The sequence below is a fragment of the Cottoperca gobio genome, chromosome 21, assembly GCF_900634415.1.
Source record: "Cottoperca gobio chromosome 21, fCotGob3.1, whole genome shotgun sequence".
NCBI lineage: Eukaryota > Metazoa > Chordata > Actinopteri > Perciformes > Bovichtidae > Cottoperca > Cottoperca gobio.
In genome coordinates this window covers 14,238,327-14,251,155 of record NC_041375.1, presented here as the reverse complement: position 1 = coordinate 14,251,155, position 12,829 = coordinate 14,238,327, and the positions used below count along the sequence as shown (strand labels likewise).

The following is a 12,829-nucleotide window of genomic DNA, read 5'->3' as shown; positions in this document are numbered from 1 at the left end:
GCATACACTTTAACCAACACATTGGCGACAGTATGTATGTGGAAACATCCACTGCACTGTGTCTGCAGTGCACACTTAAAGTGGCACGACATTTAGTTTTTCTGCTGCATCCACATTCCCTCTGCGGAGTGTTGTTTCCTCGAGGACTGAGTCGCACAAAAGGAGAAAAAAAATAAAACCGGCTGCCCAGATACAGTCAGAAAAGATAAGAGGTATGAATTATTTCCACTATTGCCTAAAACATTATGAGGGCATTACTATGAAATGGCCTACTTGTTATGAGAGGACATCAAAGAGTAAATACTACTATGAAATAAAGAGCCCCATCCAGTAGAGGGAGATGTCCCATCTAAACTAGCTGGATTGCCACCATCTGATAGCAAACCTGAGAGACTAGTTCATTCATCCATTTATACTACTTTAGGTGGGCAAAAGGAACACAGAAAACAGGTCCACATACTTCCACGTACAATATAAAGAGGCTCTTTGCTGAGATAGTGATATGTACTTGGATTGTAGTTGAAGGTCAGGAAAACAGCCACGAGAGAAACGTAAGTAAATGTCACTAATGTAGCTCTCTAAACCCTGTGCTTCTGTTCCATTTGTTTCCTTTGGATATTTCTCTGCAGGATCAAATACAGAAACTGCAATCACAATTGTAAAGAATAAAGTAAAACTCCTACAAAAAGTTGTGTTCTCAAACTTTCTTCTCGATCTTGCATACAAAAAGTGTGAGAATTTTCAAATCAGCGGACTCACTGCACAAACCATTTAACTGTGTTAATATGTCACACCAGTTTTGCAGCTTTAAAAAAAGAAGTGTTGTATTTTGCATTAGTATTAAAGACGATGAATAAGCAACAGAGAATAATGCTATCAATATGAAGGCTCAAACAAAAAAGGGGCAGCTTTCAACGCTATGAGGTGAAAAATCACCTTAAGAAGGGCTTAGGGCTAAAGCCATGATAGAAACAATTCTAACTATAGATTCTCCAATCGACCGTCTGCAAGAGGAATGGGAATTATTTTTCCCACAACAAATATGAGAGAAATGTCTTCCCAAAGTAGGCTTCTGCTGAACAGACAGGATTCTTTGTTTTGTCACTATATTTCTAAAAATCGAGACAAAAATGTAGGTACAGAGCTCCCTTCAACTAGGGGACCATCCTTTAAGCTTCCTGGATACTAATCAATGTCAGATACAGAAAGGAACATCAACATGTTTTATCCTGATATCAGAACAGCATTTATATGGACTTAATCAGTGGGATTCAGCAACTCAAGCTGTAGTTCACACTGATTATCCCCTGCCTGCAAGCCAGTTTAATTATGAAAGCTGAATTAGGTGGAGCCCGTTAACACTGGGCCTGTCTTAGAGGAAGAGTGGAGAACTGTTGAGAAACACATCTCTTCTTCTGGCGACCTCTCCCCCAAAGGCTGAACGATCACAGCTCTAAATGCAGCACCCAGCTGGAACTAATACGAGGACAGGTCTCTGGGTGCGGGTGAGGGAGGAGAGCACGCCAGGCGGTTGTCATGGCGATGCTAGCTGGTGGCGTGAGCGAGTTGTCCACAGTGGGTGACATGGCACATCCTGCAGCGTGCTGAGCGCCTCATTGTGCAGACTTATCTGTGTGTCTCTGCTCAGCACAGGCTGCAGAGCTACATTGATCAGGGAGTCTGGGACTCACACTGCAGGGATGATGCAGACAGGGGAAGGAAGTTACACGAGTGGAAGGGAATCAATATACAGTGCATGTGTGTGTCCAGCCCCTGAAGTGGGCATGTATGTGTTTGTTTAGGGTAGTATAGTCATGGAGAATTTTTTTTTTTTTTAAAGGACCAGTGGGCAGTAGTGGCCAAGATCGATCCCACAGGATGAATTCACATAACCTCCAATTGCTCAGTGGTCAGAAGATCAGACGGATTGTACTGACAGCTTCAAGGAGTGAATGTAATTGTGCGATTATTTTTCTCAATACATTTGAGAGCCTCAAACCCGCAAATGTTTGCTGTTTTTGCTTGAAACATAACCTGAACAATTATTGGATGATGACAAATGTTGCTGATGAATGCCAGTTTCTTCAAAAGGTCTATCAGTAACCAGTGGTGGAGAGCAACTAAGTACATTTACTCAAGTACTGTAATACTTGAGTATTTCCATTTTCTGCTACTTTATACTTCTACTCCACTACATGTCAAAAGGTAATTATTGCATCAATAATAAGAATAATCCACTAATATGATATATGTTATGTAAAAATGGAACATTCTGCGTGATGAGTACTTTTACTTTTGGTACTTTAATTATATCTTTTGATGCTAATACTTTTGTACTTTTACTTAAATAACATTTTGAATGCAGGACTTTTACCTGTAACAGAGTATTTCTACACTGTAGTATTACTACTTTTACTTAAGTAAAATACATGAGTACTTCTTCCACCACTCTCAGTATAAATCAGTATGTTATGTACGTGTGTGTGTATGTTCAGGTGACTAGTGTGTGTATGTTCAGGTGACTAGTGTGTGTATGCATGTGTATTTACTGTCCATGCATGCATCGCATCTTTGATAAACTAAGTTGACCTATTTAATATGCAACTAAATCTATTTTCTTTTTCTTTTTCAAAGTTAGTACTGACCAGCTCTTGTCTAGTTTTCTCAGGGAAGAGTCTTTGCAGCATGTCCATGTAGAGTCCCCTGTGGTTGGATGCATCTTGAGTGTAGTGAGACAAGGTGAACTGGAAGCGTTGGTGTTCATCTGCACACCAGCCACAGAACCTGAAACAGATTCCAACCCAGAAAATACATGTCCACAAAGCAAAATAAAAAAATACTACAACACTATGTCCCCCTTCCTTCGTTTCACTTAACATACTTCTAAAAAAAGGGTACACAATTATAAATTGCATACTGCTCATAGAAGCTGACAGTGCTTTATAGTGACCATATGGAAATACAAATCAAGAGGCACTGATATAATCAACCTCCTGGGGAGAAATACTATTTTAACAGCTGGCTTCTGAGGAGTGAAGTGACTGTGCCTATATGCTGCTGGTGTCCTGCTGAGTTTGTAATCTTTCCCCTGGAGCTTTGCCTACGTATACTTGTATTTATCCAAATGTACGGGCTGAAATCCATTAAAAGCCTATTTCTATTAAGACTGAGTGAGATATGTGTCGTCATACATGTATTCCATATTAGCTTCCAAAATCGACCGATGTGTAAGCACTCAGATTTATGAAAAGAAGCAACGCTGAGCTTTAGTTGTCCTACCTGTCACTTCTTTGCAGTTCATCTTTGAGACTCTGCAGCCTGCTCTGGTAACCTTCTAACAGGGAGTGGAAGGCCTGGATCAGAGAGTCCTTCAGCTCTGGGTAAGGGCAGTCTGAATCCAAAACCTCCTCTGGATAGTTTTCCATTTTCACCAGATTATCTGACGTACTAGTCAGATATTTCTGGGGAGGACAACGTGACAATCTTTGACATATATAATGAAATATTTAGACATTTGCTTTGGTGATACACTGTAGCGATCACTTTCCGATCACAATTTTGATTAAATAGATGGAGGATATCTAGATCAGCAGGGAGAAATGTACCTCTAAGCCAAAGCCAATGATCTCCTCCTCCAATGCCAGGTACTCTGCATCAAGTGTTGCAGTTATGTCATCTTGCTGGTCCTTCACAAAGTTTATCTGGTGATTCAAAGATGAAACAGTTCTTTGAAATACAGGCGTAGAAAACAATCACTACTGTAGCATAGTTTGACTTTATTTTCATTTTATTATTAAATGGATTAAATTGTTTCACGTAGTTCCACGTCAGGCTCTGCCTATCCAGGAATTCCTCTAATACCAATAATGCTTACAGCCTAAACAAATCTGCGAGTGTAGGGATACACAGAGCAGACGCCTGTAACACTCTCTACCGACTCATCATGCTGCGTCTGATCAAATTAACAGTACCGGTTGAACTGAGGTCCCCCCTGTTGATTCAGAAACATTCATCATCAGAATGATTCAGTAATAGGAAGTAATCAGTAACTGTTTATTTCCCAAGAGGCCAAATATCTGAAGGAAGCAAACAGCTATTTAGAAATGGAGACGATGTCTATCAAATAATTGGGCCGGTGTCTCTGTTTCAGAGACATTACAATTCAAATGGAAGTAGCTATTTGTATTCATACCATTAGTAGTATTGTTTAGTACCAATTTGCAGATGAATGGAAGACCCCTTCTGTAAATTAACTAAATATAGCCAAAGATAGCAAAGAAATTCAGCATTGAGAGATGCAGTATATGGATGGTGATATTCTCTTAGTTTATCTAGTTGACACCTGCACAAAATGAATGATTAGCAGAAATACTGTTGGACCATTATTATTATTATTAATATAAACTAATATAAACTAATTGCAATTAGTGCAATTGTTATAGTTTCAGCTTTAACTTCCCTCTCAAATCTAGAGAATGGTGGAAACGTGATAATGTATGGTGACAAAATAATTCACACTCTTAAACAGCCGGTAACTTGGCTATGTGGTGATTGTCCCTCTTATTGTACCTTTTGATTCCCTTTTATGAAGTAGCGTTTAACACAGTGCCTGTTTTCTTCAGAATCTTTGGAAGGAAGTGTTATTATATATATTATATTATAAGGATCTCAGAGAGTCAGAGAGTAAAGTAACGTGGTGAAATAAGACAAAAAGACAAAAAGCTGAGGTATCGTGGCTGTGTGTGAGTGTGTGTGTGTGTGTGTGTGTCTGTGTGTGTGTGTGTGTGTGTGTGTGTGTGTGTGTGTGTGTGTGTGTGTGTGTGTGTATGCAGACGGGGGGGTTGTCCTATTGTGCACATGCAATCAGGTTTCTAGGGGCTGTGGGCCAGCGAGAGTAGAGGGGGTCATGGGAAAGAAACAACCATGAGTAAGCCACACAGAGGAGACAAAATGGTTGGCAGACGGTTCATTCCAAGTATGGTCTGTCTTTAAAGACCCCTGCTTACTCCCTAATCTCGCCATTCATCTCTAGAGCTCGCAAAAAGCCTCTGTGAGTCAAAGGCAGACTTGGTGACTTCGGGAGTGTGGATATCTAACAAACAAGAGATTCAAGGACAGGGAATATGACTCTGTGTGCAAGCTGAGATCATTGTGTGAACAGTCATGAGAGTTTAAACTTCTGTTGGATGTGCAGGACCCACTGTTTTGGTACCTGCAGAGAGTGAGCATAGCTAAGATTCATCGGCACTGACGGGATAAAAGACTGCCAAATAGTTCGCCTACTACTGTAAGATGCAAATTCTCTAAAGCTGAACCATTTTATTTTGAAAACCAGGTGCAGCAAAAGACTTTATAAGTCTGTTTTTCTGAGACAGATTTAGAAATATTGTCACTCTGCTATCTTTCCACAAATTAAGCTCTTTTGTCACTGTGGACATCCATCTTTATTTTATATCACACAGGTACCTGTTGTATCACTTGTTCCCAGTGTGATTGATGGGCAGTGAGCAGCTGATGTTTAACTTCACCCAGTCTGAAGCGCAGATCATCTTTGAGCTGATAAACGGGCTCCACCGTGGCTCTCCTGAATGCCTCCCGCTCCCTCTCTAGGAGCAGCCCTAAACCCCAACATAGACATACATAGAAGGATACATATTAGTATAGAATGTATAAACAGCAGATACTGATGGAGATACAGTCAATATTACAATTCTAAAAGAGTGTGTTGTTTACCATACTCTTGAAGTGAGAAGATGCCAGTATCTGTCCTATCATTTGGCCTGATCTGTTCTAGAAAACCCTGGATGTCTTTCTCAGCCTTCTCCCTGTTTCATTAGAGAAAGGGAAAAACTGTGTTGAATAAAACCACGTTAGTTCATTTAGCCAACAATAAGCAATGAACATAATACAACATGAGATAACCCTTGGTTTAAATGTTTGATGGGGAAAAAGAGCAAATAAACTCATCATTTGAGGGAGATCTATACATAGCTAGGAGGATTGCTAAGGTCTTGTTGCATTTGGGTTCCCCCCCCCCCCTCAGCAAACTAACCTACTGTTTGCTTGCTCCCCATTAGATCAACATCAAATATAACAACAGTGAAAATCAATGGACCAAATTTCCAAGGCAATAATGCAGCTACGAGAGGACCTAGCATTCTCCTTATTGAATACATACAAGCAGTGATGGAAGAAGTACTCTACAAGTGTGCATTTAATATTTTACCTAAGTAAAAGTAGATAAGAATTAGCATGAAAATATACTTAATTTAACAAAATTAAAAACACTCATTATCCAAATTATCCCAGTACAGAATAATATTTATAACAACGGATTAATATTATTGATGCCTTGATGTGTAAGCATCACTGTAATGTATACATCATAATCATCATTTAATTGTTGATTATATTTTAGGTGTACATAATCTGAATCTGCAAACTAACTAATGACTACAACTGTGAAATAAATTTAAATTAAAACAAAAAACTCAAATGAAAGTACTTTAAAATTGTACTTAAGTACAGTATTAAAATAAACATATTTAGTTACTTTCCACCACTGCAGTCTACTGCTATGATTAGTTTTTGGAGACATGTGGGTAGGATGAGGAACAGCTCTATCCTTCCATTTGACTATCACACACACACACTATCTCAAACTCGACTGGAAGAATCTTTCCCAAAAATTGGGAACATAATGTCTTGCTGTGGGCAGAATCACACTAACACAACTACGGAGGGTGCTGCAGAGACTGTTTACTTGTTACTTACTGGCCTGGGGGTTGACATGATTGTGAATAAAGAAAGTAACCATAGAGACATCTTCCTGTTTTACCATTTGCCAAGGTGGCTTTTGAATCCCGTGGTATTTTAACTAGATATATGCGTAGAGAGTTGCAAGCAGTGGCACCTCTTTATGAGTAGGCTCATTACTGAAGCTCACAATTGTGTACATCATTAACCTTGGGTGGCTCAGACACAGTCATTACGCAGCCAAACAAGCTGCACCCCAGAGCTAGCGCTGCCCTTCTCACTTCACAAGGCATGACACCACTGGGGCCCCAGCCCCACACTTCTGCACGCAGAGGGAGTGTGTTTCTCCATTCAGTATCCTCCTCATCTCCTCCTCCAACACAACTCAAACCCTCCACTTCTCTCTCTTTTTATCAACCTTTAATTCTGCAAGAAAACTGAAAGTCCCTAATTTTCTTTGCTTTCGTGGCTTTTGTCCCCCCCCCTCCCCGCCCCCCCTCTTTCTCTACACCCAATTTTTCGTGCAGGGTCCTGTCTGGGCTCAATGGAGCTTAAGTGGAATGGTTGCGTGGTGTAATAGCAGATCCAGAAAACTGCAGCAGATAATGACAGGGAGTAATAGGTGGCTCTTACTCAGCCTTTTGCAGCCTGGGGCACTCTGTGCTCCACACCTGTCTGTGCTGCCGTAATATGGAGCTCTCCTTGGTTGCCTTGGCTGCACAACGAGTCTTCTGAACCTGTAAGACAAGGTTTAATGCACAGCAGGAATAAACCCTGGAACTGGAATAAGCATGGAAAAAACAAATCGCTTTTAGATACACTTTAGCCATGACATTTAGGTATTCGTACAAATGATTAACTTCATTTGGACAAACATGAATTGTGATGGCTTTAATGTATGAATTATCTGGACCACAGCGGAAAACACAAGAACTAAAGTAAATAAATGATGATGTTGCCAAGGATGGCAAAACATAAAATAGGTAATTCTTCTTGTGTATAATCGAGAATAAGATCCCTTCCTCTCTACACATCAGGGATATTTGTATACAGGCATTTGCTTCAGCCTTTATTAGCATTATTGTGTCTGTGAGAGGCTCATAAACTTAGGTAATTCAACCGAAACAGTATCACTGTTAAAGCATGAAAGCAAAATAAACAGCAGCAAATTAAAATAATTAAGTAGAAACGTGAATGACAAGCATGTTGGACAGGGGGGAGGCAGAAGTCTTAATCTATTCTCATTTGTTTTCCTTTTTCATCATGAAAGGACAAGGTCCTCATTCAGAGCACTCTCCGTGCAGCAATTTCTCATCTTCTATCAGTGTTTTTTTATACACAGGCCACTGGCTCAGATAATTGTACAAAACAATATCTCAAATAACTAATCCATGTGAACAATGTATTTCATATTAATACGAAATTGCAAGGCTATTCAAATTTACAGTGCTCAATCTGAAACAAGTGCTGCTCTGAAAGCCCAAAGGTCAAATTGAGTTCCCCCCCCCCCCCCATGCCTCCTCCAGGCCACGTGTCTTAGGTGATCTTAATCTGCATTGGCTGTTTAATAAACTAAAATAACTAACATAAATAAATGTATGTTATCTCTTAATCAAGCCTTGCGGGTTTGATTATCTAATTTCAAAGCCTTTCAGATAACTCTTATCAGTCAATCACAACCTTGATAATAATAAACAAAGTGTATTTTCATAATCCCTGACATAACCCTTCAGGGCTCCTAAAATGAGAATGCGGAGTTCAAAGTCAAAAATATTTTTTTATAGTTACAAATTACGGTGCCCCACTGCTAGTCAGAAGACCATAAAATATAATGTCTGTTGACTATAGAGATATTGTGTAAATTCATGGATCTCCCCCATTGTATCACAGTGGACTGTGTTATATACATTTCTCGCTTTCTCCCTTTTTCACGGCAGACAATTTTGGCTCGTCATAGAGAAGCATGGGTGTTACTAAGAACAGTAATGTTTATTCTTTTACGACGCATGGCATTGTGGGATTGAAGCAGAAAGCAGTGTGCCTGCCATGGACAGGAGTGCCGTTTTTGTTCCATAGTGGTCATTTTTCAGGGCACTATAACATGCAAACATTTCTTACTCAGATAAAATGGCGGAGGGTAAATATAGTGCACTATATAGCAAATAAGGAGTGATTTCCCTCACAGCCTAGGACCCTAAAACGGCAGCAGCTTAATGGAATTCATCCTTAATTAATTTCATTATTTACAACTGTGCTCATTGTGACATGTCATAATGTATTCCATGGAAAAGGCACATTATTTCTCGATGAAAAAAGGTGGTGCTCTTTAAAAAAATAGTTATTTTTCTATGTTTTTGTACATAACAGTGCTACTGAAAAAATTAATCTTATCAAGTGGCAAAAAAACAAACAAGATTTTAGTATCTACTGATGCTTCTGGTCTCTCGCAAGAAAATGATCCCATGCTTGAGGCAACTCGTGACCATTTATTTACCCTCCATCACATCACCAATGCAAGATGCTTAGAAAGCTTGCCTTTCAGCAGGGCGACCGAATGTGAACATAGTCGGTCTTATCTAGGTTATGCAGAGAGCCAGATTGGAAGGAGCAAGCATAATGATACTAAAAGGCTTTACCAATTAAAACACCGCAGGTCTAACAGCCTTATCTCAATTGCCCGTAGCATTAACTTTTCGCTCTACTCAGGGTTAAATGACTATGCATATTCTTCTTCATTTGCTCTTGAATAAACATGTTATTAAATGTAACAAGAATGGATTTTATAATAAAAGTGATGTTTTAAGCACAGGCACGATATTGATAACAACCAAATTTTTACCTTTAATCCAATTAGATCAGACTCCAGGCGTTTGGCATCAACGATGGCTTTTAGTCTTTTGTATTCAGCCGGTTTGTACTTTGAGCTGCCAAGACCGTTTTTCATCCGCAGTGTCAGTTTTTCTGCATGAATGAAAGCAAATGATATGGCTGAATTAGGATCATTGGAATTGTTGAAAATCTCATCACTTTTAATGTCTGAAGTTAAGTCATTATGCTGACTTCAGCAAAGAAATAAAATAGAGGTAAAGACAGAGGAACAGCAGCGATAATGGATTGTATGGGTAATTCGGAAATGACTGGGGGAGGTGGGGGGGTAACGGTGTGGGGGGGGGGGGGGGGTAAAGTGAGCAAACTAACTGTGTCAGACAGTTTTTTTTAAGCAGTTCAGCTGTGACTCAAAGAAGCAGGTGAATAAATACAAGCAATGCTGCCTCTGGCAAAAGACTTACCACCTGGGGAATTCAACACAAGGATTTCAGGTCAAATCTGTTCAACAGATCAATGGGGCCACTATATCACAGGTCAGCATTGTTTCAGGCCCAGTTTCTGCTGACTTACCCACATCTTCTGCTCTGAAGTTTGTAATGAACGCATGCAGATCCCTTCCACTCATCACCGCAGAGCTCTATATGTATGCACTACAGTGCCTGCAAAATAAAGACATAAATTACTCACTTCATGTGAAAAATAAAGAGGTTTTGCAAAACATGTTGATGTTCTGGTTGATGCCAGGTACCTGGCTTTAGTGGGGTCATTCAAATTAATAAAAGGACTACACACCAAAAGCCTAAAACAAAAAACAACATTTGCCATCAAGGTCTGCATTACATTGATAGAACATGAGTCAACTCTCACAATAACGTTTGAGAGGGGACACGGGACGATGTGATCAGGTATGCCACTGAACAACTCTGAATTAAGCTTTGAAAAAGTCTGGCAACACAGGCATTGTGTCAGTTGAACTGTACAATATGTAAAGTACATGTGCAGGAGCAGAATTGATCTATGACTGAAATGAAAACTGATGCTCTCTATAGGATCCATTAAAGACAATTGAAATGTCTTGCTCACGTCTCTAGCGGACATAGAACACAGAGCTAGATTACTATTTTGCATACATCAACATCAAATGTCAAGCTAAGGTAAGGATCCGGGACATAATAGCAGCCTAACATTAGCAGTTGACTATTGTCCATACTTGAGAGGGGCATGTAGTACTAGCAAAAATACACTAAATTCCTTAGTTATAGCTTTTCAAATGTGAATATATTTTCTGGTCCACTATGATAGTAAACAGAGAGGCCTACCTTTGAATATGTTAGTGTTGTTTTGGACAAATCAAGCAAGTGAAACAACTCAACTCAATTCAATCAAATGGTGATAAGCAATGTTCACAAGTTACTCAATAAAAAAAAATGATAATAGTTGGTTGCAGCCCAATAGTTAAACAATAATACTGGGGCACACAAACTTAAACTTAAACCCACTTACAAAAAGGAACTGGAGCGGTTGTTTATTATCTCGTCACTTAGCTAACGCTAACAAGGTCTAAAGTGAAGTCAGACAAATGGAATATATGACAAACATTGAACACTGCTACGTTTTACAGAGCCTCGTAATATAACTAAATTCAACACACACGACACGTATCCACGCTTTGCTATGCGAGTAAAATAAACATTTAACCCCCTGAACCCTAGCTTACCTTGTGTTATCCCTCTCTGTACAGTGACAAAAATGTAACCAAGGAAACTATCATCTATACTGTCATTGGTTAATTCAACACTGAGAACCTCCTATGGAACGCCCTCTGCTCCCATCGCAACCAATCAGGAGTACGCACTGCTTTCCCACATTCCCACTGACGTCATGCACGCTCGCATTGCCTGGGATTGCTGGTGGAAGCAGCGGAGGGTCGTCTTCTTCTTCACGACTATGGAGGCGCGTTTCACTCTTCCACATGCATGGGACTAAACGACGGGACTTTACCGATGAAGTTACATGTTCCAATGTAGATCCGAGCCGCAGCTCAACCAGCGGAACAACAGTCTTCCCAAGGTATTTAATTAATTTTTGTTCCGCTCCTTAACTAACTGCAGAATAATTGGGTGGAAAACGTAGGGAAAAAATAAAAGCATCTGTGCGCAAGGCAGGAGGGTATGGACTGCAACTTCAACTCAGAAAGTCTTGAATTCGCTGTGTAAAGAAAGTGTTAGCTTTTTATCGTATGTGTGTGACACAAGGTAAACTTATTTAAGCTTCTTCACAGCGGGGGGAGAATCTAATACTACACTAATCTTGATCTTGTGACCGAGTCATCGCCAACAACGCACACCTTTGAAGGACCTTCATGCGCTAACCTCGATGCCAAAGCGTTGGGATTTAAACTTAGCGGGCTAACGTACAGAAAGTGTTTCGGCGTTAGTTTTCCGGTACCACAAAAAGCTCACTTCTCTCTTATATTGTCCTTGAGAGCGTTTTGTTGAGTAGTGAAGGGAAATGCAGGTGAGCTTAGAGTGTGGGAATCTCAGGAATGCGAGGTCGGCGAGGGGCGGAGATCCCGACTCGCTGCTCCCGCAAGATAAGCTTACCTTTACCCTCACGTTCGCTCGCTACATTCAAACTACGCCATATTTAATTACCCTAATCTGCATTTTAAGCAGGGGCGTTTCTTTTAACAACATGTAGCGTGACAGTACGGTCTCACTGCTTTTGCATTGTGCAATAATAACCTAGCTTTTAGGACAAGATGGACTCACCTTTATTGCCCCGGAAGCTAATCAAATAAATAGTCAAATTACATCACCTAAGGCATTTAAGTGCAGCATTCTTTCGGTTTTGGCAATACACTAGGTAGTCTAACTCATGATTTGTACCCTTAGATGAGGCACATGTCCATTACTTTGTCCCCCTTTGGTTTAAGAAGTAGTTCTGATTTGAAATGCACATTACTTGTCTCACACACAACCTGAAGCCTTTTACTCAGTCTTCAAATCATATTTCTAACCAAGTAGGCTACTTGTTTGTATGAACTGTCACTATAATCTCAGCGTGAGAATAGCCATTGCAAGGGGAATAGAGAATTTACCATTTTCCACAAATCCCTTTGTGCCATGTATAAGTCTGACTAAAACAGGAGAAACACAAGAGATTGAAGAAGCAGTAATACATTTTGTTATGATGGCTTTTCACCAAAGGTCAAGTCTCATACCCTCTATTATCACGTGAAAGA

At 40.0% G+C, this 12,829-nt stretch overlaps 2 protein-coding genes across 7 annotated transcripts in view; one reads left to right on the top strand and one right to left on the bottom strand.

The window, feature by feature from the left end:
• Positions 1-12,829, bottom strand: part of LOC115026059 (coiled-coil domain-containing protein 148-like) — a 26,970-nt gene extending 14,141 nt beyond the window's left edge. Inside the window, exons 1-9 of one of the 6 annotated variants that reach the window (XM_029458650.1) lie at positions 12,809-12,829; positions 10,156-10,244; positions 9,596-9,717; positions 7,390-7,493; positions 5,734-5,825; positions 5,467-5,618; positions 3,606-3,701; positions 3,280-3,461; positions 2,646-2,784 (exon numbers count right to left, since the gene is read on the bottom strand). In XM_029458650.1, coding sequence (XP_029314510.1) covers positions 2,646-2,784; positions 3,280-3,461; positions 3,606-3,701; positions 5,467-5,618; positions 5,734-5,825; positions 7,390-7,493; positions 9,596-9,717; positions 10,156-10,210 — 942 coding nt within the window. In that variant the 5' untranslated portion in view covers positions 10,211-10,244; positions 12,809-12,829. Of the gene's footprint in view, positions 1-2,645; positions 2,785-3,279; positions 3,462-3,605; positions 3,702-5,466; positions 5,619-5,733; positions 5,826-7,389; positions 7,494-9,595; positions 9,718-10,155; positions 10,245-11,088; positions 11,214-11,302; positions 11,366-11,440; positions 11,578-12,047; positions 12,123-12,188; positions 12,216-12,808 lie in introns of those variants that run through there. The other 5 variants (XM_029458647.1, XM_029458646.1, XM_029458649.1 and 2 more) reach the window with 5 other exon arrangements.
• pkp4 (plakophilin 4) overlaps positions 11,518-12,829 on the top strand; it is a 74,641-nt gene continuing 73,329 nt past the window's right edge. The window contains exon 1 of the mRNA XM_029458642.1: positions 11,518-11,655. The gene's annotated coding sequence lies outside the window, so the exon portion shown is untranslated. The remainder of the gene's footprint in view (positions 11,656-12,829) is intronic.